This window comes from Manacus candei, unplaced genomic scaffold, assembly GCF_025592945.1.
Source record: "Manacus candei isolate 608988 ecotype Guabito, Panama unplaced genomic scaffold, ASM2559294v1 h1tg000015l, whole genome shotgun sequence".
NCBI classification, from domain to species: Eukaryota; Metazoa; Chordata; class Aves; order Passeriformes; family Pipridae; genus Manacus; species Manacus candei.
The window spans coordinates 22,080,932-22,106,630 of NW_026138063.1; the positions used below are offsets into that span (position 1 = coordinate 22,080,932).

Sequence of the window (25,699 nt, forward strand, 5' to 3'; positions counted from 1 at the left end):
TTGTTGTGACTCTCGCAGACTCGTGAAGCCCTGGGTGAGGCACAGCACTGCTCAGGGCTCTTGGCAGAGTTACAGGGGTGCTCAAACTCACTCAAAGTAGGCTTCTAGTCAGTAGATATAAACACGTGTAAATATCATTAATAAAAACCTGCTGGTTTTATATATTCATCTCTGATGCATATCAATCTGCAAATCACTTTAATAGTGTTCTTTTCAGGTGAAGTAGTTCTTCTGTGGTTATAGCCCCTTTTTGAGTGGATTAGGAAAATCAAGTTTAATCTTAACAATTTAATCTTAACAGGAATTAGATCCAAACAAGAGCAAGCTCAGAGTCCGAACTGCAGCTCCTTGGCTGGGGATGTTGTTGGTAACAGCATCTGCTTTGTGTCACAGGTTTAGCTGCACTCACCTGCTGTGAGGATGGACAGCGAGGTGCAGAGGGATGGCAGGATCCTGGATTTGATCGATGACGCGTGGAGGGAAGATAAATTGCCCTACGAGGACGTGGCTATCCCTCTGGTAGGTGAATTGCTGCTTATCAATCTGAGTTAAGGCTGCTGTGTTTATCTCAGCCCCTGCCAAGAAACAGCACAGGGTATTGCTTGTGGTGCAGCTGATTTGTACAAAGGGCTCCTGGGATGGATCTGACTCTTCCCTTGCCGTATATGCCAGTCACTCCTGTGTGCATGAGGACTTGGATGTTTCTGTCCCCCTTCCCCTGACCAGTTATTGAATCTCCTCAGAACTGGAGTGCCCTCCCCTTCACACCGTTTTGGGTTTGGCATCAGGGAGAAGTTCTGGTTTGGAGAACAGAGATGATCAGTCTCACGCTGACAGCTGCAGTCTTGGTTACACTTTATTTCCACTTCCTGAAATTCCATTAAAAGAAGCTGAAAAATTTTCGTACCTGTTTCCAGTCAGTCTTTTCCAGATCCAGCATTGCTGTTGGCAGTTCAAGGACAGCAGTGAATGCACTGGCACCTGCAGTGCCATGTCCAAGGCATGGCAGCTGTCCTTTCATCCAGGGCACAGCTGCAGGGTGGGAGAGGGGCAGCAGGGGAAAAGCTACTGCTGATCCCACAAAGCCCAGAGCTGAAGCTTCAGATCTCCCACTCTGAAACCTTTCCTTAGCTACTTTGAAACTTCCAGGGAAGCAGGAGGTAGCTGAGGATTTTCCCTTTCCTTGTTCTCTCCGGTGCACAAGCTTTACCCTGGCTAGCACTGACAAGGCAGTTGTGGGGATCATGGGGTGTTGGTCTCCTTCAGCATAGACACATTTCCAAATTGTGACGTGGCTCAAGCTTTAGCCTTTCCACCACTGGCTTTTCAGAGAGGACAAGGAGCAGCTGCACAACCCCAAAATCCATATATACAGCACACACGTTTTTCTGCCAAGAGCTGGGTTTGAGGGAGGGATCTTGCAGAACTGTAATTGTCAGATAAAAGAGCCCAAACCCCCTATTGCTTGGGATAACATTTATAAGGCAGGCTGAGTATTATAAACTGGTTCCTTACTGACATTTGCCTTTACCTTGAGTCCAAACATTACTGTTTCTTCCCTTACAGCCACCTCTTGGGCTACTTACAGTCACATACAGATGGCAGCCCCAGAGCAGGAAGTCTCACCAACTAACAATAGAAAGAAAGGCCTGGCTGTGGATATAAAGATTCTCAGAGATGAGATTGCCTCTGATCACATGGGAAAAGTAGCACGAATTCACAGGAGACTTACTCAGGAGCACTGTACAGGAGCAAACAGAATGGCTGTGAAGTGCTCTTTGAGCCTGTCCTGAGCATTTGCTCCAGTGCCCACTTGAGAGATTCCTGGGAACTCAAATGGGCTCGAATCATACACTGTTTTCAAAACTGAAACGTTTTAGTTAGCTCATGCTGGGATTTCCAGAGATCTAGAACTCAGAATTCCTGCCCAAATGGTATCTGGCAGAATAGCACTCACTCAGTGTGACTGCAGCAGTACAGCAACACAGAGAACAAATAATAGAAGGGAGTTCTGACTTCTGGTGTTGCTCCAGCACAGCCACACCTGAGTCCAGCACACAGAGAGGAAGGATTTCTCACCTGCCATGGGAATGAAACACGTTACAGAACCAGTTGTCTTAATAACAGCTATAATAACTGCAGTATCTGTATTCTTGCCAACAGCAGAAGCAGCACATTGCAAACAAGCAGTGGAATAATTGCATTGCACTGTTATTTACTTACTTTGCATTTGCTGTATATTCTCCTTCGCTGTGTGTGCAGTCTGAGTGTATAGCAAGGCCCCAGGGTCCTGGAAAACCAATTTACCTTTCAGATTAAGCACCATATTCATGTGAAAAGAATATTGTTCATAACGGGGCCCAGTAATATTTTTAAGTGGATCAGTATGTATGATATTTATTGTTCAGATGCACCCTCTGGTCTCGTTTCTATTTATCCATACAAAGCCTTAACAACCTGCTGCTTTCAGGAAGTATATTTTGTGTGGAATGCATTGTACCTCTATTTTGTTCTCAGAATGAGCTCCCTGAACCAGAGCAAGACAACGGTGGCACCACCGAGTCTGTGAAAGAGCAAGAAATGAAGTGGACAGATTTGGCTCTCCAGTATCTGCATGAAAACGTTCCACCCACGGGAAACTAGTGAGTCAGTGAGATTTCATGCAGCAGATGCATGAATGCCACATGAAAATATTTTTCAGCTGACCGCTGTTGTCAGAAGCTGCTCTAAGGAAGAAACAGCATTCCTGAAACATTTGGATTCCAGCAGTGGTTCTGCTCACAGCGACCAGTTTAAAATGCTTCTGTAATGAGTGTGAAATAGCAGAGGCTCTCTGACACCCAGAGCTAAGAGCAGAATGTTTCACTTATTTATTTCATTTTTTCTGTTAAATTTTTCTGAAGTTGGTGCCAATTCTGATCTTCAGTGTTTTCTACACATGATTAAAAAGTAGTTTTTACTGTCTCGAGTTGTTAGTGATTTCAAAGCTCACAATGGGATCATTGTCTAGAGTTCAGTGCAGAAACCCAAATAGCTGTGAGTTGTTACCATCTTCCACTAGTGTGTGGCTGGGGAAGGATGTGTGGGGCAGGTGTGTAAGGTTGGTCAACAGATCCAAGAGCTGGAAATGACCTGTAAACACAGGTGGTTACTTGAACTCCTCATCTCAGGATCTGATGGTGGAGGTGGAGAGCATGTCCTGTGCTGACCTCCTGGGAATGTTTGCCAACACACACACCATGAACAGACAGTCTAATTTATGCTAAAATGGTGGTTACTCAAAATCATGGTCTTTAGAGGGATGATTGAGAGTTCCAAGGAAGAGCCTGCCAGTCCCAGGGTATTGCCAGTCCCAACCTATTGAAATGAGAGGCACTTGGATGAGCTACCTCAGAAGGGAAATGGAAATCCAAGGAAAGAAACAAGTAGAGCTTAGCTTCAGGCAATAAGTTGTTACCTCTTTTTGTGCTGAGAAGAAAGGCAAGGCCCTCTTGATTTATCCCATTTTATCTCTGATTCACAGATGTCCTTTGCAACAGGTAAAAGCCTTCTGTTCATCTTCGTGCTTCACTGTTGGACTGATTCTGTCTCACCATTGGCAGAACTTCTTGCTAAGGAGAAAATATTTTGACAGAGTTTAGGATTACTGGTGGGGGTGAGAAAGGAACTGGAAGGAAAACAATGTTTAAATTATATTCTTTTGCCAGTGCAGCAGAAAAAGCACTGTCCTGGACTTCCAGACTCCACAGAAGTTTTTGAGTGTCTTTTCTCAATGTTTATCCTCTCCAAAATAACAAACCCCAGCTTTTGCCTGGGTGATCCGTGCCTGCACCAGACAAGCAGCACACACTTGTCTGAACAGGAAGGAGCTGCAGACAGGCAGCAGGAAGAGTTAGGGATTAACCCAAGAATTAGCAAAGTCAAAAAGCTTCGTTTGCACAGCATGGACCAAAGAACCAGCTATGCAGCTGGGAGCTGTAATAGCTCAGCTCCTCGTTGGATCATCACCAGGAGGAAAAAGCAGAGCCTGTGCTTAATGAGGGAGTTCTGATCCTCCCCAGGTTCCCTTTCCCTCGCCTACAGTTAGAAGAATTTGCTAAGAAAACCTCAGGCAAAGCTACCACCCCGTTTCTATCCAGCAGCCATCCCTGCTCTCTCTTCCCCTCCTCTCTCACCCCTTTTCAAGCTCCCAACCACCCTTTTCTTCCCAATTTTGCCACTATGTCTTCCAGCTTCAATGTCAGACTTCCTTTCCTGCCCCTGGCAGTTGTCTTTGCTTAGCTATCTTCTTCCTCCCATCCATCAAGGAAAGAAAAAGCCTTTCTTACTTGAATTTGTGATGTTCCAGCAGGTCTTCGAGAAAATGTGGTGGGAATGCCAGTTGTATGAGTGTCATCCAAGGCAGCAGATGCTTGGGAGCCCAATGGAGAGCCAGACTGCCCCAAGTACCTTCCCTTTGTCCCACATAGTGCCGTGCACCTGCCTCCTGCCTGAGGGGACAGGGCTTTGTGGGTTAGAAGGGACTCTAGAGAGCAGGAGGAACATGGGAGATTAGGGATCATCGTGAACTTTCCAAAGGCAGGGCCCTGGGAAACCAAGCACTGGCCCTGCCCAGATGCTTATCAGACTTGCAGTGACACCTACGATCCTCTTGACATTCTTTGCAAAAGACAACCAGGCAATAATTTCCTTAGTTTCAACACAGTGTAGTCAAATTGCTGCTTACAGCAGTGATACCAACCCATTTGTGTCTTTGATTAGTCATCTCCCAGGACAAACTATGTCTAAATTAAGGAAACCTGTTAGAATAGAAAGTGCCCCACCTTTTTAAGAAGAAGCTTCAGTTGTATAACTAAAGACTGGTCTTCATTTCTTGGCTGGTAACTTCCTGCTTTCACCACACCTACTGGGACAGGCAGAAAAAAAAAAGGGAGCAAGTTGCTGTCAGAGCCAGCAGACACATGCCAAAGAAATTGTGGGATCCTTAAAGTCTCTTACCCATAGAAGCTCCATGTGGAAGTCCATATGCTGAGGCTGTGTGTTGTGTTCATCTACCTTTTGCACGGGGTGAAAGCAGGTAAGAAACCAACCATTTGTTTTGAATGTTTTTTGTCAAATATAACACACTGTGCTTTACAGAAACATGACTGTGTCTGCCCTATGCATTACAGTTACTGTGTAGGGTTTCTCACTAACATTATTTATTTCGGCAAAGCAAATTATACTGGTTACATGGATGGAGTCAGTTCTAAGAGTTCCAAATGTAAAACCAGAAGTATTTTTTTTATTATCTTTTCCTCCCTTTGCAAACATTTCTCTTATATAAGTACTATCCATCTGCACTGAAAATGTCATTGGAAATCTTCAGAGAATAATGATTTCTTTTCAGGGGTGTCATGTACGACAGGGGCGAAGGATGAATTACCATTTATGAACAGTAAGCTCCATTTGATATCCTCACAGCCCTACAAGAATCAACCTGTGTAACAATAAACAAACGTACTGCCTTGTGTTAGCATACACATGGGAGCAAGTCAAGTTACAGCTCTCTGCTTTGTAGGGAAAACAAACAGGGTTAAAAAAAACAGTATTCTTATAATACTAACTTGTATTTCATCCGGTCCTCTGGAGTAATCTCGGGGTCACGTTTTGCTTAGTTTGTTTAATGCGCTGTAGGAAATGTACTCGCAAGAAGTGGGGAAAAAGAGTTATGTGAAAAGGCAGGAGGAAACCAGGGAGCTATTGAGGACCAGTTTAAGAGGTGGAGGGCACACTCTCTGTGGGGAAGCGATGGAAATCTTCACCAACACTCCTGAGATTCACGTCATGGTTGTGAAGTCTGCTGAAAGGGGAGAGTTATTGTCGATGGTTAAGAGCAGTCTGTTGAAACACACTGTACAGAGCCCAGGCAAGGTGGCACAGTGCCAGAGAGCCTGCAGCCAGACAGAGAAGCACCTCTGTGACCCAAGGGCCACAGCTGAGACAAGTGACCACTGACCCACTGATGTGAAAAAACTGTTGGAACTTTCCTTTGCAAGAGGACAGACTGGTGGAGGCAAAAAAAACTTGGCTGCTCTTCTATTCATGCAGCCAGCTCAGGACCACAGCCCCAACACCACCGTGGCAAACCCTGCCTGTCCATAGGATCAGCATCCAGGACAGACAGAAGAAAAAGCCTCCAAACACCATCTCCAAGAAAGGAATGAGAGAGACCAGGGGAATGCAGGCCTTGATAGCACTGCCTGGGACTGTTCTTGTGACCACAGTACTCCCACCTGGGAGTATGTAACTTCAGAACATACATATTCAAACTGAAAGAGAGTATGTTTAGATAACATATTTAGAAGAACTTCTTCCCTGTGAGGGTGGGGAGGCCCTGGCACAGGTTGCCCAGAGAAGCTGTGGCTGCCCCAGCCCTGGAAATGTCCAAGGCCAGGTTGGACGGGGCTTGGAGCAACCTGGGCTAGTGGAAGGTGTCCCTGCCCATGGCAGGGGGTGGCACTGGATGAGCTTTGAGGTCCCTTCCAACTCAAACCATTCTATGATTCTATCATGATATATACTTATATATGTAAGTTCAGAACCAGGTTATTTTGAAGGTGCCTCTCCTGCTGCAATAGCACCTTGGAGGCTGATCTCAAGCTCAAGACCAAAGATGTCCAGCTCCCAGGCAGGGACATGGATTTCACACATTTTTATGCCCCCTGCTACAGGTGCTGGAACCTCAGAGCACCTTGCCCAGCACACAAGTGTTTTGCCCCTATTTTACATATCAGAAAACTGAGCAGGAGAATTTGAATTGCCAGAGTCTGCCTAGCAAGCTAATGGCCAAGGCAGGGCTGGGGGTGAGCTAATGGCATGCTGGGTTAATTGCCACATTCACTCACCTTTCCTGGAGGGAAAGTTAAGTTAGTTAAGTACAGTGCCAGGGTGTAACTTTCCACCTCACTTATTTGTTTGCAGACTTAATCTCAATAAGCCACTTACCCCAATCATCTGGGAGTTTCAAAGACACTTCCAGCCATTTGGGTAGGAGTCACTGTGCTCATCGGAAGGAAGAGCAAAGCCAGGATAACTGGCCATCCTGATGTGTCAGGATGAGGCTGAGATGGGCACCATCCTGCCAGAAGAGAAGCCAGCAGGTTTTCTCCCCCCTGTAATAATATTATATATTATAATCCTGATCTGCTTTTAATAATCAAACCAGAATCAATTCGTGTCAGGTATCAGCAAATGCTGACCAGCTCTTTGAAAGCTCCTCTGTACCAGGAGGTTTAGGCTATTCTGATGACAAACACACTGCTCCTCTGGGCAAGTCTCAGCACAGGGCAGGAGATACAGACACAAATTAAGCAATCAGTGCAATCTTGCACCATATAGAAGTAATTCTTGCCTGGCATTTCTGCCTCTATTACTACAGCTTCAGTGGCGGTAAAGATGATTAACAACACCATATAATACTGCTATACAATAACTAAAACAATGCCTAGTTATTAGTAAAACCAAGATAGTTGTATTTTTTTATGCTGCAGTAGCACCTAGAGGACAGTTGCTGAGTCTCACTGTGTGAGCTGGCATAGATCAGCAGAAATGTGAGCTTTCCTCTGCCATTCCTCTGAGATCTCCACAGCAGCAGTGCCACAGGAGAGCTCCTGCTGCTCTTTCACTGGAGCTTCTTGGCACTGTAAGAATGGCTGGCCAGGAGACAGCCACCAGGTGACCCTTCCTCTTGGGAGCAGGGCCCAGAGCCACCCTGCCCCTGGGAGCCCTGGGGGAAGCATTAAGGAGCCAGAACACCCCCCATTTAAAGGCTCCTGGTTTCAACCTACGTTCAGTGGGCCTGGCTGAGGGCTCATTTCCCACCACTCCTGTCCCACTGTTCATATGGTACCATAGGCTTTATACAGTAAGGACTCCATGGATTTCAGATGTTAAAATTTATGGTAGCAATTTAAAATATTCAGTTGGATTTAACTGCAACATCCTTTTAGCCTATTAACTTTTATTTCTGGAGCTCCTGGGGCTTCTACAGAGTAATTAGCAGAACTATGGCAACTGAGCAGATTGTTTTATGTGCTGGGCACATAGTATTTATATCACTCTCATGCTCCTGCTTTCCAAAGGAGGAGAGAAGGGAAAGTGGCTCGTAGAAACTGTGAGAGTTTCATCATATAGAAGTTAAAATGCACAGAGCATTGGAGATTTATTAGAGCACAATTAGGTTACAGCTGCAGGTTTTCTAAACTCTTCTACCCACTGCACAGCCATTTAAGCAACAAAGATCAGGAAGATTCCTCTAGGAATTGCAGCCTAAAAATTGCTGCAGCCCAGGGTATATGTGTGAGAGACACTCTCCCCCACAATGTTCTTCAATAAGATTAAAAGGATTTGGAGGAAAGGACTGTGAGCCAGGAAGAGGCTACTAAACCTGGGAGGGCCTTCATAAGCAGCATCTGTCTGGAGACAGTTGTTCCATTCCCTGTCAGTGCCCTGTTGGAGGTTGTACTGGGAAATAAAGGCTCAGCTGGTGCTCTGCTGGAAAAGCAGGGCACAAAGACAGGCTTTCCAAAGGCACAGACCATCCCATGGAGCAGCACTTACACCCAATTCAGTTACTCCTCAGCTGTGTACACAGCACCATCCGTGACATCCCACGCAGCCCAAGGGTGCCCATTTTGCAGTCAGGAATAGCAGGGTGCATCTGCACACACAAATGAAGCACTGAGCTGCCCCTCACACGGGAAATCCTCTGTGGCTGGGCAGCTCCAGGCTGGAGGTACAAACCAGCCCCGAGGACACCCATTTACCCTCGGGCCTGTCAGAGCACCTGGGTGTGCTCCCAAACCAGCACAGCAACCATCCCGCTTGTCAGTCACTTCCTCACACTACTGGGATTTTTGGAGAGAGGCCATGCCATCTCCCAGCTGCCTGTGGAAGCAGGACTGTCTTGTTTCAGGGAATGCTGCTCCAAGAAGGTGCACTTGCTGTCGTTGTTCCAACATGGCAAGAAAACCTACGTTCCAAGGTAACTGCAGTCATGAACATGAGGAGAGGAGACAGGAGAGAAGCAGCCCTGGCTCAGACATGTCACAACACACGTCCCTGCCCCTGTGCAGGGCTGGCAGGTGGAAGCAAATGCACCGGGGCTACACTCCATTTGCCACCCTGTGCTCTTTTCAGATCCTGGGGAGACATGTCCTGCATTCACAGCCCTCAGCTTCTGGAGTGCTTTGATAGGGACAGAGCTGAAAGTGAAGATGCTGCTCTACACCAGGCAGAACCCAACCTGTGCCAAGGAGCTCCACTCAGCAACCTCCAAGTACCTCAACGTGACCAAGAAAACCACCTTCGTCGTCCACGGGTACCGGTTCACAGGCTCTGCCCCCGTCTGGATCCCCGACCTGGTGCATCTCCTGCTTTCTGCAGAGGACATGAACATCATCCTCGTGGACTGGAATCAGGGGGCAACAACCCTCATCTACAATAATGCTTCCAGAAAGTGCAAAAGAGTTGCCGAGATTCTGAAGAAACTTATTGATGAAATGCTGGTAAGTTGGACGTTCACACTATGATATAGTCATTAAGGCACAGTATGTAAAGGGCACAAAGGAAGTGTTTAAAACCAGCAGGATGTCTGGGAATAGAAACTCCTAAAAGGAATACATTAATTTTTGCAGCTATCCTGCAGTGCCAAGTTGTACCCTTGGACTTGGTACAATGGTATTTTGTTGCAATATTCAGTTTGCACTCTGTCTCTACATTTCTGGGTACAAAACTCTACAGACATGTTTTCCTACACACAGAAACTTTACTTCTACTTTCTGTACGTCCAAAAATCAATTTAGGGGGATCAGCTACAGTTCACAGTTCCCCTAAGCTGTTGCACAAGCAATGAAGACACTGGATCATTAGGATCACGGTGTCTGCTAATTCCCTGTAGGAACCACATGTGGGCCAACTGGAATTTTACTCCTGGGGCCCATGAATAGTTTCTGTCTCCAGTGCCCCAGGAAAATACAGCCACTGCCTGGATTGTGTTCATCAGGTATGGGCCTCAAAGAGGGATGCTGGCTGCACTGTGGGACTATCAAAGGGGGAATATTTACACAGAGTGGAACACACCAAGAGAAAATGTGGGGAAAACAGCGAGATGCCTTTACATTCCTCCTCCTGATATTTTTTATGCCTTTCCTGTGCCTCAAATCTGTGACCATGAGTACTTTTAAATCTCAGATTGAGGGAGCATCCCTTGACTCCATGCACATGATAGGAGTGAGCCTGGGAGCACACATCTCCGGCTTTGTGGGACAGATGTTTGGCGGCACACTTGGAAGAATCACGGGTGAGCCTTCCCCCGTCAGTCCTTTGGCCTCAAGGCCAGCACAGCACGAGGCAGTGCCACCTACATGGCTTTGTGTTGCAGGCCTGGACCCAGCGGGGCCCTTGTACCGGGGAACCCCCCCCAGTGAGAGGCTGGACCCCACCGACGCACAGTTTGTCGACGTCATTCATTCCGACACCGACGGTACGTGACATTCCAGCTCTGCAGCTCCACGAGGAAACCCAGGGACTGATGGAGCATGGGAAAGCAGTGGTGTGGTGGGCAGCAGTGCCAGGACCTTTGCTCCTTTGGCCCAGGACAGCAGACTCCTTCACTGGTGCTGGGAAGGACTCTGGGGTGCTCTGTTGCCCACACTGTCCTCAGCACTCCCTCGGGAGCTGCTGGTTTCTTTACACTTCAAAACTTGCTGCTGGATTACAGCAGTTACAGCCTGGTGGCCCATGAATTGCAAGGACCTGGGCCCCGTGTGGGAGCTCCTGCAGCACACAGTCCTGCCAGAGCAGTTCCACACTAACGTCCCACCCCGTGCTCAGGCTGCATCCCAGCACACGGCATCTCCAAAGCTGGTCCCACAGCTCAGTGCCTTGCACAGCAGATCAGTTATCCCCAACCTATGGCTCCCTGCATGATGTTTCCAGTCTCCATCCCACCTCCTCTGAGCTAAACCTTCCTCTAGGGTGAATCTGGACTCTCCCTCAGCCCTATCCTTTCCCAGATCCACCAGCCAGGCCAGCCATGTGATGCCAGCCCTCTGCTCTGCTCCCATGGGCAGCCTACCCCTTGCACCTGGCTTTCCCACCTCATTGCTTCTCCCACCCTTCCAAGAAGTCAAACTCAGCACCACAGCAACACCCAGGTTTCACATCCCTTTTCCTCTCCTGCACACAGTGACACAAAAACCTAAATTTTGCACTGTTGCACACACAGGTATTTGATACCATCACTAAAATGACCCAGCTGGGTCACAACCGCCTGGCCTGCTCCCTAAACAGATGGATGGCATTAATATTCCTGCCCTAATATTTATTCCCTTTTATCAGGACTAGGTTACAGAGAAGCACTAGGCCACATCGACTTCTACCCCAACGGCGGGACCGACCAGCCGGGCTGTCCACTGACAATATTTTCTGGTAATTAATCTTGCCTTGAGCTGCACAAATCCTGACAAAATGTTTCCATTTTCTCCTCAGAAAAGGAGGAGGAAGCCAGAGAAACATCATCACTGCTTAGAAAAGACATGAAACCCATATTCTGGGAAAGCCACAGCAGCAACCTCTTCCCAGCACTGATGTGACAGAGGTTTAGCTCATGTGCGTGAGAGTCAGGGTGACCTTTCTGTGCCCCTGTCACAGTGCAAGTGGGATTAATTCTCTGTGCAAAAAGCCATCAGGTAGATTTGTGCCTTTGTTTTGTGACTGCATTCAGAAAACCCGTGGGATTTTTTGTTTTCAATTACTATGAACACACAAAAGCAGCGGCAAGAACCTGTCCAGAAAATGGGTTCAAGATGAATGTGGAGCAGGCAGTTAGACCAAATCTTGCACCTTCCTTGGCAGTGACTAACAGTGCAGTCTGGAGGGTAAAGGCCTAGTCTTGAATCAAAGAAAGCTTTTTTTCCTTTCAGCCTGGCATCTGAACTGGTTTGATGAAAGCTGGGTGAAAAAGATACCTCACAGAAGAAAAGGCAGCTTTGTGAACTCAACCCTTATCATACCTGAGAGAATCTACACAGGAAAACAGCCTGAACCAAAAATCCCTAGGATATGAGGCTTCACTCACCTTGGTCCTCATGCAACAAGGCATTTTATTAGTTTGGGCTTTCTAAAGAGTTTTTTTACACCAAAATGTGCAAAACTAAAAGCAATATCCAGCTGTCAGGCCTGAGCTCAGAGAGGAAAACACCTGACATGGAACTGGATTCATATTTGGATCCTCTGGAACTGCAGTAGCCATACAAACAAATATGTTTTTAAAACCAAAAAGACAAGAAGAAAAGCAAGCCAGACACAGGCAGAGCTGAGTGCAGTCAAAGGGGAAGGCTGGTGCCCACTTACTGTTTTGCCACAGCCCAGTGCTCCCCAGTGCAATCCCCTGGGTCCAGACTGGCCAGGGACTGTCCACAGCTGTGTCCTGTGGGCATTAATCCTGTTTCCCTGATGAGTGAGGGTTCCTAACAAAATATTTCTTCCCTGTGTATGATTAAGGATTGCAGTATTTTAAATGTGACCACCAGAGGTCTGTTTTCCTGTTCCTGTCCTCCCTGACACGGAGCTGCAACATCACAGCGTATCCCTGCGACTCGTACAGGAATTACAGGAACGGCAAATGTACCAGCTGTGAAACCTTCTGGCCTATGCCATGCCCCATCCTAGGTAAGGATCCAGGGAATGTCAGACCATCCTGAACACAGAGCTTCCTGTCATCACTGTAACTTGTTGTGTGATGTTTCGCTAAAGGACCAACACAGCACAGTGCTTTGCAAAATCATCGAAGTTATTTCCACTGAGGTTTTTGAGGCCTCCCCTCGGCTTCAAAGAGGTCTGAGAAACCTCCCTGTTCTTTGTACCATCACATCACATTGTGATCTAGAACAAAATTCACAGGTAAAGGATCCAGAACTAGGAAAGCCAAAACAAGACTTGGGATCTTTACACTACAGTCACGGAAACAATGAATTAAAGTCCTATAGTTGTAGGGTTAGAGAGAGGGGGGCATGTTCTTGCTAAAACAGTATTTTCTAGTAAATTCCCAGCACCACAAACCTCTCTGTTCTCTAAAAGCAATGGCAGAGGGGTGAACAAAGGGGATTCTGGACCCACAGAGGCATCCCAGCCTGGGTGTGACAGCCCAGCATCAGGCTGCCAGCTCTGGAAGGTTGATGCTAAAACACCTGACACTTCCAGAAAGGAAGTGGCAAAGCCAAGGGGATGATTTGCATTCTGCACTGAATGAAATCCTCCTTGACCATGGATAGCAGGTGTGGAAGAAGATCAGCCTTGAAGTACGTGCTGAACAGTGGCCAGGCATATTTAGTCCTAAATCTGCAGAGTACAGGAGCTTGTGTCACACTGAGACCTGGCAGCCGGCAAACAATACACTATTTCTTAAACACTTGCTTATTTTCAGCCATTTAGTTGCTCATCTACCTGTGCAGTAGCTGTGTTTCATTTTCAAACTGTCACCTGCAGGTTATTATGCCCATGAGTGGAAAAGCTATTTAACACAACAGAGCCATCCAGTGACAAGGATGTTTTTCGATACAGGGGACAAAGAGCCATTTTGCAGTAAGTGACTGAGATTTCCGAGACGATTTGTCTTTTTGCATTGCCTCCTTCAGCAGCAGCTGAGCAGAGATGGTTTGGTCATAGCCAGCATTTTAGAAACAATGCCAGTGGCTGCTGGTCAGAACTGTGTCCAGCTGCAGTTTGCCATGACATTCCTTATCTGCAATCCTGCCCAGTGCTGTGAAAGCCAACTTGCTTACAGTGCTAGGAAACTGGTTGAGAACTTGCAAATTAAATATAAAAGTTCCCAAACCGAGTCTCAAAGCAACACACCATTCTTTTGTGAAAGGAAGAGGTGTGTGGGAATGGTGGGAGACAAAGAGAGGCTGTGCAGGTGAAAAAGCTACCCCTGTAGAAAAGCAAGAGGTAGAGGGAAAGGGGGAGAATTAATGGAAAAAAGGGTGTCACCGAGGTTTCTCCTCCTCCCTGTGATCACCAAAATAGCAAGGCATGGGCAGGGATTATGGCCTGAGCTCCAGAGCTGGTCAGCAAGTGAATTCAGACTTACAGATCAAAGAATTGTGCTCCATGATAGGGATTACAAATGACAGATGCTGAGAACAAAAATGGAGGGGTTCCAAATGGGACAGGAGAAAGAAAAGAAAAGGAAAGGCAATCTGGAAGTGAAGGGGGAAGGCAGGGTGTTAAAGGAGGTGTGCTTAGAGTCATACAGAGAGGCCATCTTGCATGGATAACCCTTTCTGTAGTGCTTTCCTGACACCTCTTCGTGTTTCTGTTAAAAAAATCTCTGCTAGGAGGGATGGAGAGCAGGGAGGAGAAAGGGATTTTGGAGAGAAATTTGAAGGGGTTATGTCCATCCTCCACCTGCAGCTCCACTCCCAGACAGGTACACAGTAGCTCAACAGCAGAGTGAGCCTGCCAGATCTAACCACACTTGTTCTCTCCCTCCCCTCAGTTTATCACTACTTTGTGGATATTGTCACGTGGAACAAAGACACCAGGAGAGGTACGTTCAGCATCGTACTGGCTGATGAGACTGGGAAGAAGGCAGAATCCAAAGTTAATCCGTAAGTCTTACTGATCTGATAATGTGTCAATGCCAAAGAATCACTTGGCACAACTGCAGCTGGGAGGAGGCAAGACATCCTCCTCCATATCCCTGCTGATACCTGCCAGTGCACATGCCTATGGGATTTCCCAGCCCGATGGAATTTCCACAGCCTCCCCCAGCACACACCACCTGACAGCCCAGCACTGTGATTTGGGCCCTTCTCATTCCTTTTAAGGACTGAAGTGGACAATCCCAGCCAGAGGCACAGCTGCCCCTAGGTTTCCACTAAGGCAGAAGGAAAAGCCTCTCCCCCTCTTTCAATCCCCTCCCAGGAGTGTTCTGCTCCAGCTCCCAGTGCCCAAGACAGCTGGGATGAACCTGGGCCTGAATATCTCACATCCAAATCAACTCGTTCTGTTCAGAGAGGCAAATTAATGACTGGTGTTTATAGAACATGCAAATTCTTGATTGATCTAAACACACTTCAGCCAAACAATCCTGCTCAACTAGTTTTCCTGAGTATCTCTAACTGCATATTCCCTCAGCCATATCTGGGATCTGCTTGCAGTGGAGCAATCTGCATTGCTCTTGCACCAAGAGCAGTGCAGATTTCATGCCTGTCTCGAAGTGACTCAGTGTTCAGGTCTGCACAGCCAGCCAGGTACAAACATCACTTGGATCCAGTCCACTGGGGATCAAAGCAGAATCACGGAGAGGATTCTGGTTTGGGACAAACAATATCAGACCTCTGTGTCCCCACTCCCACTCCAAAGAGCTGAGTGCCAAAGTGGCTGAGCAGGTTCACACCTGGGGGCCTGAATCCACACCCACCTTCTGTAAATCAGAAACCAATCACTAATTGTGCCCTCCTCCCCCAGCTCTGCTGCTAATGTTACACTGAATACATTAAACCTGGTGCTATTCCCTTGGGGATTCTGACGCTCTGTCTGCTTTACCTTCAGAGAAGCTGCCACCTTCCAGCAGTACAACCAAATTACTTTGCTCCCGGGATTCGACCAGGATCTTGAAAACGTAGAGAAAATTTCCTTGACATTTTCCACAGGATCTGTCATTGGCCCAAAATTCAAACTCAGGATTCTCCAAATGAGGTTCCAGTCACTCACAAACCCAGAAAGGTGAGCAGAGCTCTACAAACAAACCATTTCTATTGCTGTAGACTGGTCAGAAGCAAACAAATCTCCCAGACTGGTGGCCTGGCTGAGTTTGTGCAGAAGAATTAGATTTGATTTCACATTTAATAATTCTCATGCACATATCATGGGAATAGAATCCCACAGCTGAATACCTACTTGAATACAGAGGCTGTCTTATCGTACTGAAAACATGCCACTAGTGACGTGACTCTGATGTGGTCTGACATCCTGACCTTTGGTCAGGAAAATGACCTTTGAGAAGCTGCCCAGGCCTGAACTCTGGGCTGAAGGGAAATGCAGCTCTCAGGGAAGCAGAGATGCCCAGCCCCAAATGCACATTTTATATCCCAGTCAATTTCTATGGGCAGTCAAGCAGGGAGATTATTTTACTCCTGGAATTCCAGCGACTGGGAGGTGCTGGCCACTCTGCCCAAAGCCCTGACTGCTGCCCACAACACCATGAGGTATCTCCCAGAGCACTGCTGGTGATATTTCTCCAGCTGCTTCAGTCACCTCTTTAGCCTCTGTCTGCTCTGCAGTCCTACCCCTAAGCTTCCCTGATTCCTAGGGCACCTTTGGAGGATGGAATCTCTGCCTGAGCTCAGCAGGCACAGAATCTCTTAGGCTGACTTTGTGTGCAAAAACACCATGTGGACATCAAGCCAGGCCATGCTTTAAGTTTGGGTTAAAACAAGGGCTGCATATCACAGAGCGAGGAGGGTGAAGCAAAAATATTCAGGACTTTTAACACATTAAGTAATCAGTCACTGCCAGGGGAGGGATGCCCTTCCCTCTCTCCTCCCCTCTTCCAGGGCTAATGCTCATGTTTTCCCAGTGAAAGCTTAAGTATTTCCTCTGGTTTTTGGCTGGACTAGCTCCAGGCCAGATCAATGCCTGGTCCCAGCTCAGAGCAGCAGCAGAATTCCTCATGCTGGGAGCAGCAAAGCAGCAGGACCAGGCAGGTGAGCTGGAAGGACCACGTTTTTCGGTGGTGTGGACTGGTTTAATGGGAACCATGGATCTGCAGGCAATGCCTGTTTGCTGGGGCTTTTTGCATTCTGTTTTTCTCACAAGCAAAAGATCACGTAGAACAGAAGAGAAAAACGCTCAAGGTATCCCTGGCCTTGGTAAGGCTTAAAGACCACCTCACTCATTTTAGGTGGACTCGGAGCTAACTCTCCTGAGAACACGAGTTATTTTACATATGCCCCCAGCACATGGCGAGACTCAACTGGAGGATGACAGAGAAAAAAACCCCTTTTTTCACTTTTGGCCCGTGTTTTCACACAGACCCCAGCTGTGCCGATACGACCTAGTGCTGACGGAGAACACTCAGAGAACCTTCAAGCCCATCCCGTGCTGAAGCCGAGACCCGAGGACGCCGTGTCTGGGCAGGGCAGGGCCATTTCACAGCCGTGTGGGGACTCACCTGGCGCTCCCGGGACATTTCACAGCCGTGTGGGGACTCACCTGGCGCTCCCGGGGCGCCTCCCGTGCGGACCGGGCAGCGGGGCCCGCTCTCCACGCAGGGCGTACAAAGGGGCTGTGGGAGCGACAATAAAACAACGACAGCGCGTGGGTTTAAAGCTCGTGCTTAAAACGCAGGTTTAAAGCGCGTGTTTAAGGAGCGTATCCGCGCTGAACCGCTTTTGAACCCGGAGGAGCGCAGGGTCCCTCCGAGCCCTCGCGCGTCCCCTCAGGGGCAGCCCCGCCCGCCATCCCCGCCCTCAGGGGCGGCCCCGCCCCGCGCCTGCGCGCCCGTCTCGGGGCTCTGAGGGCCGGCAGGGCCGGGCCAGAGCGGCGGCAGCGGCGGCTCCGACCCGGGATGTGGCGGCGCCCGGCCGGGCTCCTTCTCGTCTTCGCGGCCGCCACGGCCGCGCTGTGGCTGCTGTCGGTGCGGCTGAGCGCGGGGCAGACGCGCAGGTGGGTGCGGGGGGCCGGGGCTGCCCGTATGTCCCTCTGTCCCGCCGGGGCTGCCCCTGCGTCTCTCTGTCCCTCCTTACCCTCCCCGGCACCGCCCGTGTCTCTCCCCCCTCAGGGCGCTGCGGTTCCCGGCGGACCTGGAGGAGCTGCGGGATCTGGCCGAGGCGCTGCGGGACTACGAGCGGCAGCACCGGGGCGCGGCGCTGGCGCTGTTCTGCGGCGCTTACCTGTACAAGCAGAGCTTCGCCATCCCTGGCTCCAGCCTCCTGGTACGGGCACGGGGGGCAAAGGGCGAGGCCGGCGAGCCACGGCTCGGTCAGGAGGGGCCAGAGGGACCGGCCCGGCCCTGCAGCCAGGGAGGAATAACCCCCTGTACCAGCACAGCTTGGGGGCTGCCCTGGCGGAGAGCAGCTCTGCGAGGAAGGACCTGGGAGTGTTGGTGGGTGACACGTTGGCTGTGAGCCGGCAGCCTGCCCTGGGGGCCAGGAGGGACAATGGGATCCCGGGGGGCATCGGAAAGAGTATAGCTAGCAGGTCAGGGAGGTCATCCTGACCCTCTGCTCAGCCCTAGTGAGGCACATCTGGAGTGCTGTGTCCTGTCTGGGCTCCTCAGGTCAAGAGAGACATGGAGCTACTAGAGAGGGTCCAGTGGAGGCCACAAAGATGATGAGGGGTCTGGAGCATCTCTCTTTTGAGTGGAAACTGCGAGAGCTGGGCCTGTTTAGTCTGGAGAAGACTGAGAGGGGATCTCATTAATCCATATAAATATCTCCAAGGTGGGTGCCAAGAGGACAGTGCCAGGCTCTTTTCAGTGGTGCCCAGTGACGGGACAAGGAGCAAGGGCCACAAACTAAAACATAAGAAGTTCCACCTCAACATGAGGCAGGAGGATGGCAGAGCACTGGAACAGCTGCCCAGGGAGGGCACAGAGTCTCCCCCTCTGGAGACATTGCAAACCCACCTGGACACGTTCCTGTGTCACCTGCTCCAGGTGACCCTGCCTTGGCAGAGGGGGTTGGACTGGATGATCTCCAGGAGTCCCTTCCAACCCTGACTATTCTGTGACACACTGTGTCCCCTGGGCCTCACTCCCTGTTGTCCCCACAGAATGTCCTGGCGGGAGCTCTCTTCGGGCCATGGATGGGGCTGGTGCTGTGCTCGGTGCTCACGTCGGTGGGAGCCACCCTGTGCTACCTGCTCTCTGCTGCCTTCGGCAAGCAGCTCGTCGTCCACTACTTCCCTGAGAAAGTGGCTCTGCTGCAAGGGAAGGTAAGAACTGGTGCTTCTGCAGACACCCAGGATGTCCATGGGTCAGGCTGCTTTTGGGATGGCTTAGTAAAAATGAATGTGTGCAGGGGACACATCAGGTCTGCTAAGGGCAGTCTAGGAGCAGGCTGCTCTCTTGGGGCAAGCCTGTTTGCAGAGGGGCTGTGGGGAAAATCCCAGATCCCAAGGAAAATCAGAAATAAGACAAGGATTGATTGGGAAGTCCCTGTTCTCCAGAACCGCCTCCATCCATCCTTTGCTGAGTTGTACAGCTGGAGGTGGTTCTGCTGTTGCCTTCCTGATCTCTAATTCAGGTGAGATCCCACTTCCATCACTTCCTTGGGACAGGCTGGCTCACCCTTACGCTCCCACACACACATAACGTTGCTGCTTTTCATCAGTTCTGGACTGATGTTGTGGCAGAAGCATCGTGGCCTTTCCAGTGTTACTGCTGTCTGAGGAGCAGAAATAATGTGGAACGTTTCTCTTGGCAGGTAGAAGAGAACAGGAGCTGCTTATTTTTCTTCTTGTTGTTCCTGAGGCTGTTCCCCATGACACCAAACTGGTTTCTGAACCTCTCGGCTCCCATTTTAAACATCCCTGTGTCCCAGTTCTTCTTGTCCGTCCTCATTGGTAAGGCCTGGGGACACAGTCCGAGGGGACAGTGTGACACTGCTGCTCGTCATTGCTGAGCCCAGGGAAGGCAGAGCAGCAGGACTCTGCCCCATTTAACTGTTTGCCTCTGTGCTGCCCTGAGGTCTCAGAGCATTTTGCAAATATGTGTGTCCCCACCTGCTGCAAATCTTATTTACACCCTGTTCTTTCTAAGCACAGACCCTTGTGTCTGTGTAAGGGCCATAAACTAAACCACAGCAAGTTCCACCTCAACATGAGGAAGAACTTCTTTCTGTGGAGGGTGGCAGAGCACTGGAATAGGGTGTTCAGGCAGGGTGTGGAGTCTCCCTCCCTGGAGACATTCCAAACCCACCTAGAGGCGTTCCAGTGTCACTTGCTTGAGGTGACCCTGCCTTGGCAGGGGGAGGTTAGACTGGATGATCTCCAGAAGTCCCTTCCAACCCCAACCATTCTGTGATTTTGTGTGTAGCCTTGGGCATATTTGAGCTAATTTTCCCTGGGGGGATGCTAACAGCTTTTTTCTGCTCTGATTCTTTCAGGCCTTACACCATATAATTTCATCTGTGTGCAGACAGGGGCCATTCTGTCCCAGATCACCTCTCTGGATGCCATCTTCTCCTGGGACACGCTGCTCAAACTGCTGGCAATGGCCATGGTAGCCCTGGTACCAGGGACCCTCATCAAGAGATACAGCAAGAAGCACTTGAAACTGGATGGAGACAAGCAAACTCAGACACTCAATGGCAAAAAGAGTTTCTGATGGTTCAGGTGCCCCAGTTTTGGGGTAAAAGCTGCAGGTCTCTGCAGGGGCTTATATTCTGCATGCTCTGTGCCACCAAGGACAGTGGCAGTTTTTAATTGTCCTCCTCATCTCAGAGGAGGTGTAAGATTCTTATTTTTGATGAATGTTTACCTGTGCATGTACCTGCACGGAGAGAGCGATACAGGGACTTTGTGAACAGTTGGTTAATGTGCCTGTTTCGTTTAAATCATCCCCTGTGTGCCTGAGGGGGTGCCCAGCCCACTGCCATGGGGACAAAAGGAGTGTTGGCATCCTGTGAGGAAGGCAAACCAGAACCCCTTAATCCTGCCCAGCACGGGGAGGCCAAGCACTGCCCTGGAGGCAGGAGGCAGGCCCTGCTCCCTCCAACCCCAGACTGATTTAGCATTTTTGGCCTAAAATGACAAATGGTGCTGTTGGGTGCAGTAGCACAAGCCCCAAGCTGAGAAAATAATGGTGTTTCAAGGTGCAGCTGTTGAAGACTCTTCTTTGATTCCAATGTTAAACCAGCACACCCTGCAGCGAAATGCTCAGGATTTGGGCTGCCTGTGTGTACCAGTCGTGTCAGAACACACAAGATTGCTTCCCCAGTCTGTCAGTGGCTGCTACTCCCCATAAAGACTAAAGGGGAAAAGAAAAGGAATGGATGTGCCTGGCTGACAGGGATTTGTCCCTGAGAAGCACTTTGAAACCTACATATTTGCTCCTGTATAACTAGAAGGTTTCCAAATAAACAAGTGGGTTCTTGTCCCAGTTGCTGGAGAACATAGAATCCAGGATGGTGTGGGTTGGAGGGGATCATAAAGATCATCTCATTCCACCCCCTGCCATGGGCAGGGACACCTTCCACTAGCCCAGGTTGCTCCAAGCCCTGTCCAAGCTGGCCTTGGACACTTCCAGGGATGGGGCAGCCACAGCTTCTCTGGGCAACCTGTGCCAAGCCCTCTTCCCCCAAGGATTATACTCTGGTCTTGGGGTTTTGGTATTTGCACCTCCTTGCTCTCCCTGAGTTTGCCCTCCTCTTGGAGGATAAAGTAATCTTCCTGCCGTGGAAGGGGGCAGATAGGAGACCCCAGAGCAAGGCTTCATGACGTTATCCCAAAGTCCATAAGAACCCCTTCCCAGATCACCAGACCAGCCTGCAGCATTGAAGTACACTGGCTTTTTATTCCATGCATTGTTTGCTTTGATAGTCATTCTTGTTTCCATCACTGTACACTGGTCAATACAAAAAAAATCAAGTTTGTCTCAGGAATCCACAGAGCAGGGAGGAGGGGATGAACACTACTGGACAGGGCCAAGATGAAATGGGTACTTAACACGACAGTGGGGAGGGCAACATTCAGCTCTGGGAGAAAATCTAGGCTAGTGTTCAGGAGCTGTCAGCAGCCATGAGAACTGGGTCAGGGAACTTGGGGTGCTGGAAAGGGAACCCATGGGTTACTCCTGCCCTGCGAGCGCGGTGTTACTACGAGGAGGAAGCAGGCCCACTACACCTCCCAGGCCCTGCTGGGAGGGAAAGTGTGAGGAACCGCAGCACAGGCGCCTGTACAGTGACGTGGAGGTCACAGGTCACGTCTGTGCCATTCCAGGGAGGTTCCACTACGGAAATCCGCCCTAACGCCCTGCAGAATGGACAGTGACCGCCCCGGGAATGTGGGCGGTGCTGAGCCAGCCCTGCCCGCACACAGCTGAGCACACGAGATGTGTGTGCAGGGCAAGGCTGGGGTGGCACCTCCACGGGCTGGGGCAAGGGGGGCTGCCCTAGTGGCATTTCCAGAGGGATGCTGCATTGGAGGCAGCAGGTAGGAGGAGTGACACTGGACCATAAAAGTGCAATGACCTGGGTGTGTGAGGAAACTAGAGCTAAATGTGGTGGCCTGGAGGGTTCAGCTCTGCTTGCCCAGGCTGCAGAACAGGCCAGCACATCCCCAGGCAAGGACGGGGAGGGATCAGCACACACCCGGGACAGCTGGTCCATAAGGGTCCAAAAATCCCACACCCCAAAGCTTCTCTGCGAGCCCAGAGGAGCTGCATCCCATGGTGGAACCTAAGCAGAGACCACAGGTACCCAAACCTCTCTAGGATCTGTTTGACTGGGACTGAATCGTCACAGGCTGGAGGCCCTGCAGAGACTGACAGGCCTGAGCAGGAGGCAGCTCTGCTTTGGGGCTGTTGTGTGGGGTTGCCCAAGGACACCAGGCTCAGGGAGCCTGCCAGCTCTGAGCAGAGTCTCCCCAGGGGCACAGGCCTTCCATCCTCTGCTGGGGGACACCCAATGGCAGTTCTCAACCTCTGTTTACACCACAGTATGTTACGTGCACATAGTTCTCCCACTGCTAAATTCCCACACCTTGGCCTCCAGCCTCCTGAGTAACCATCTGCACCACCTCTGCCACACCAAATCCCTCTCACACCAATCACCTCACAACAAAGCCATCTCTGGCCCTGCCACCTCCTCCTGCTGCTGGCCAAGAGACAGAGAACGTCTGGGAGGAGAAACGAGGGATGGGAAGGGAGAGGAAACAAGAAAGGAGCCAGGAAAGAGCTTCACTCCCCAGGGCATTGTGCCTCCACCCAGAGCCAGCCCTGCTGCTGAGGGCAGGGTGAGCAGGTCGCTCCCTCTGCAGCAGCCTGTTTAGTCCTGCCAGGGTGATCCACCATGTGGATCCACTGCTGGCCACCCTGATCTCGCACCCGCTGCCTGGAGCAATGTCCTTTGGGATGCTCTTGCCAGGGGATCCCGTCACAGTTACTCATTTTGTGGTCAGTTCAAAAGCCACTCGCTCCCTGATCACCATCCCCTCCAGTTCAGGGGCTGACAACTACCAGCAACGTGAGCAAACTGCCCACGAGGAACCTCACACAGGGCTGACTGCAGCCATCCATCCCTCTCTGCATCCTCTCCTGGAGTAACAGCATCCCTGGAAATCACGAGAGGCAGCAATTCCTGACAGCCACTGAGCCCAGCTCTGCTCCCGCCCCCTCGGTGACCAGGGAGAAGGTAACATCACACAAACAGATTACAATTGTGCTAGCGGTGAAGCCAACCTTCTGATCTACAGAAATGATAATAAATAATAAAATAACATCATAACTTAAGATCTGTCTGTAGTCCAGCTACAAAAATTTAAAAATATGGGATAATTTAACTCATACAATACTGCTCTCTGTATAGGTAAGACATTTTCCTTCACTTTGCCATGAGGCTATAAATTACCACAGTTAAATTCAAACCAATATTTTAACATAAAATGTAAACAAACAAAGCAACAGAAGTACCTGTCCATGGTCCATTCCTGCCATTCACCTCAGGCTGGCCGTGCCAGCACGCTGGGAAGGGCAGAGGGAGAGCTCTTGCAGGGGGACATCAACTAAGGAAGGGGGGGGGAACGTGCTCTATCGTTTTGTTCTCTTTCAACATTGTTTTAGAAGAGTAGTGTTTGAAGGGAAGGCACTATGAGTTCTATCAGAAAACAAATTTTTCTCATCTGCCAATGCCTCGGCCTGTCACATACCAGTACTATCCTCACTTTCACCTGCAGAGTTTCAGCTTGGAGGAGAAACAGAGGCCTCGGGGCACACCCGAGACACAGCTGTGCCACAGCCACTGTCACATTCCCTGTGCAACCTGTTTTGCACAAAGCCTGACATGAAGGGCAGGCAGCTGCTAATGCTGAATGTACAGTGAATAAGGAGACAGAGCAGGGCTGATGCTCTGAGCCAGGCCAGTGATTCCCAGTCTTCCCCCTCAACACACAGCTCTCTGCTGGTTATCAATGCTGCTGTAGGTGAGAGGCTGCTTCTCCCAGTCCAGTCCAGGCGTCTCCAGTGTCCTCCCCAGAAGGGCTCAGGCTCTGAGAAATGTGCTTTCCACGCTTTGCAAGTCCTTGCTTTGCCAACACTGATTGGATTGATTTCTTTGACTGACTGAAACAGACAGGAGGTAAGAGGAGGAAGTAAACTGGGAAATGGCACACTGCATCTGAAAGAGGTTTCCCTGCTCAACTGGAGGTCGACACTGCCACAGTGAAGCAAGGACGGTGTTAAGAAGTGCTCTGATACCAGTTCTCGAGAGGATGAGGTTAGAGTACATTTGCAGGATCTCACAACAAAATGCTGATTAAAAAAAGAAACTAAAAATCCTTAAAATAAAACCCACTATTACATTCCTGGGGATGTATTGACTCAGAAGACCCTGGATGTTAGCACCTCAGTACCAGTTTGCTCCAGGAACATGTCCTCCTTCTGATTAAAAATGACCCAGCTGGTTATACTGAAAATGCTTTGTTCACAGGTCACCCTACAGTCAGGTCGTTTTCTGGTTTTCCTCTTTTGATAAGACTGAGTGGTTTAGTTTTCTTGATCTCCAATCTTCAGGGCCACGAGGCCTGGTCCCCTGTGCAAGCAGCAAGAGAATCCCCTGCATCTGTACACAAAGCTGTCCAGGCAGGACTCCCAGGATGTTTCTCTGTAGTGTGCTTGCTTTCTGAACTTTTTTTTTTTTTTTGCAACAAGTCTGTATGTCTATAAATACAATCCACTCTTTACAGTAAAAAGTGTTAAAATGTCAAAAAAATAAATATCCATGTTACAGTAACTAGATTATTCAATAAAATACATCCCTGCCATTCTTGATTGAAATGCTCAAAGAGAATTAATTTCATTTGGACATTTTCCAGAGATTCGGGTTATTGCAAATCACTCCTGGGGTGGGAAGGAGAAGCATCTTCTCTTCCTGTAAAGTGTGATGAAGGGGAATGAAGTGGAATCTCAGGGAAATCAAAATGCCAGTATCAGGAAGCTTTGGGGGAGATCTGTATTACCAAGTAGCAGAGCTGCAGGGCTTATTGGTCCTGACTGTGGCATCAGAACACTCCCCTTCAGAAGAGTCACAGTCTGATTCTCCAAACTGTGGTGGGTTCTGCAAAGCAAAAGGAAAGGGGGAGACTTGAGCAACAGTCCTGTACTGCACATCACCCACACCACCCCAGTGTGAAAGAGCAGCCAGGCAAAGAAGGAGACTGGCACACAGGAGATGGCACAGCACACAACTGCCCTACCAAAGGTCACTTGTCTGTCCTCAACGAGGGGACAGCAGAGAAACACCTGGGCAGAGCACTACCAAACAGAGAGTTAGGAGGAGATGGTGCAGCAGGCTCTGCCCTACCCCTCCCAAACACTTCAAACACAGTAAAAGAAAGAAAATCATTCCAGCTTTGTCAGCAAGGCTGCTGATGGATACGTTTGAGGCAGTTTATACCCATTCCATTTCATTATCTATTTTTATCCCACTTAATG

General features: G+C 49.5%; 4 protein-coding genes and 1 long non-coding RNA gene across 14 annotated transcripts in view; 3 read left to right on the top strand and 2 right to left on the bottom strand.

The window, feature by feature from the left end:
- Window positions 1-273: 273 nt before the first annotated feature.
- LOC127468545 (uncharacterized) lies at window positions 274-17,335 on the bottom strand. Of its 2 annotated transcripts, XR_007903590.1 has the most exons (7): window positions 17,222-17,335; window positions 4,999-7,154; window positions 4,824-4,906; window positions 4,329-4,525; window positions 3,279-3,611; window positions 2,224-2,290; window positions 274-2,079 (listed from the first exon to the last, which is right to left on the bottom strand). It is a non-coding gene; the product is annotated as an uncharacterized LOC127468545 (long non-coding RNA). The 2 variants fall into 2 exon arrangements; XR_007903589.1 differs by having other exon boundaries at window positions 3,458-3,611; window positions 4,329-4,490; window positions 4,824-7,154.
- ANAPC13 (anaphase promoting complex subunit 13) lies at window positions 400-2,964 on the top strand. Its single transcript, XM_051781822.1, has 2 exons — window positions 400-519; window positions 2,518-2,964. Exons 1-2 carry the CDS (start codon window positions 421-423, stop codon window positions 2,641-2,643), a joined length of 225 nt encoding a protein of 74 aa, XP_051637782.1. The 5' UTR covers window positions 400-420; the 3' UTR covers window positions 2,644-2,964.
- LIPH (lipase H) lies at window positions 5,008-17,519 on the top strand. Of its 4 annotated transcripts, XM_051781798.1 has the most exons (10): window positions 5,010-5,077; window positions 9,181-9,548; window positions 10,234-10,342; window positions 10,424-10,525; window positions 11,383-11,472; window positions 12,547-12,714; window positions 13,531-13,626; window positions 14,543-14,654; window positions 15,601-15,774; window positions 17,083-17,270. In XM_051781798.1, the coding sequence occupies exons 1-10, from the start codon at window positions 5,026-5,028 to the stop codon at window positions 17,153-17,155; spliced, it is 1,344 nt and encodes a 447-aa protein (XP_051637758.1). In that variant the 5' UTR covers window positions 5,010-5,025; the 3' UTR covers window positions 17,156-17,270. The 4 variants fall into 4 exon arrangements, with proteins under 4 accessions (XP_051637756.1, XP_051637758.1, XP_051637755.1 ...); XM_051781796.1 differs by having other exon boundaries at window positions 5,008-5,077; window positions 8,957-9,548; window positions 10,234-10,525; window positions 15,702-15,774; window positions 17,083-17,519; XM_051781795.1 differs by having other exon boundaries at window positions 10,234-10,525; window positions 15,702-15,774; window positions 17,083-17,519.
- A 38-nt stretch (window positions 17,520-17,557) lies between these two features.
- TMEM41A (transmembrane protein 41A) lies at window positions 17,558-21,154 on the top strand. The gene is made up of 5 exons (XM_051781813.1): window positions 17,558-17,715; window positions 17,831-17,984; window positions 18,823-18,984; window positions 19,476-19,614; window positions 20,157-21,154. Exons 1-5 carry the CDS (start codon window positions 17,618-17,620, stop codon window positions 20,375-20,377), a joined length of 774 nt encoding a protein of 257 aa, XP_051637773.1. The 5' UTR covers window positions 17,558-17,617; the 3' UTR covers window positions 20,378-21,154.
- A 391-nt stretch (window positions 21,155-21,545) lies between these two features.
- The window catches only part of MAP3K13 (mitogen-activated protein kinase kinase kinase 13), a 71,556-nt gene continuing 67,402 nt past the window's right edge, over window positions 21,546-25,699 (bottom strand). For 5 of the 6 annotated variants that reach the window (XM_051781775.1, XM_051781771.1, XM_051781774.1 and 2 more), the window contains 2 exons: window positions 25,225-25,322; window positions 21,546-25,136 (listed from right to left, as the gene is read on the bottom strand). In XM_051781775.1, coding sequence (XP_051637735.1) covers window positions 25,100-25,136; window positions 25,225-25,322 — 135 coding nt within the window. In that variant the 3' untranslated portion in view covers window positions 21,546-25,099. Of the gene's footprint in view, window positions 25,323-25,699 lie in introns of all 6 variants that reach the window. The other variant, XM_051781777.1, reaches the window with a different exon arrangement.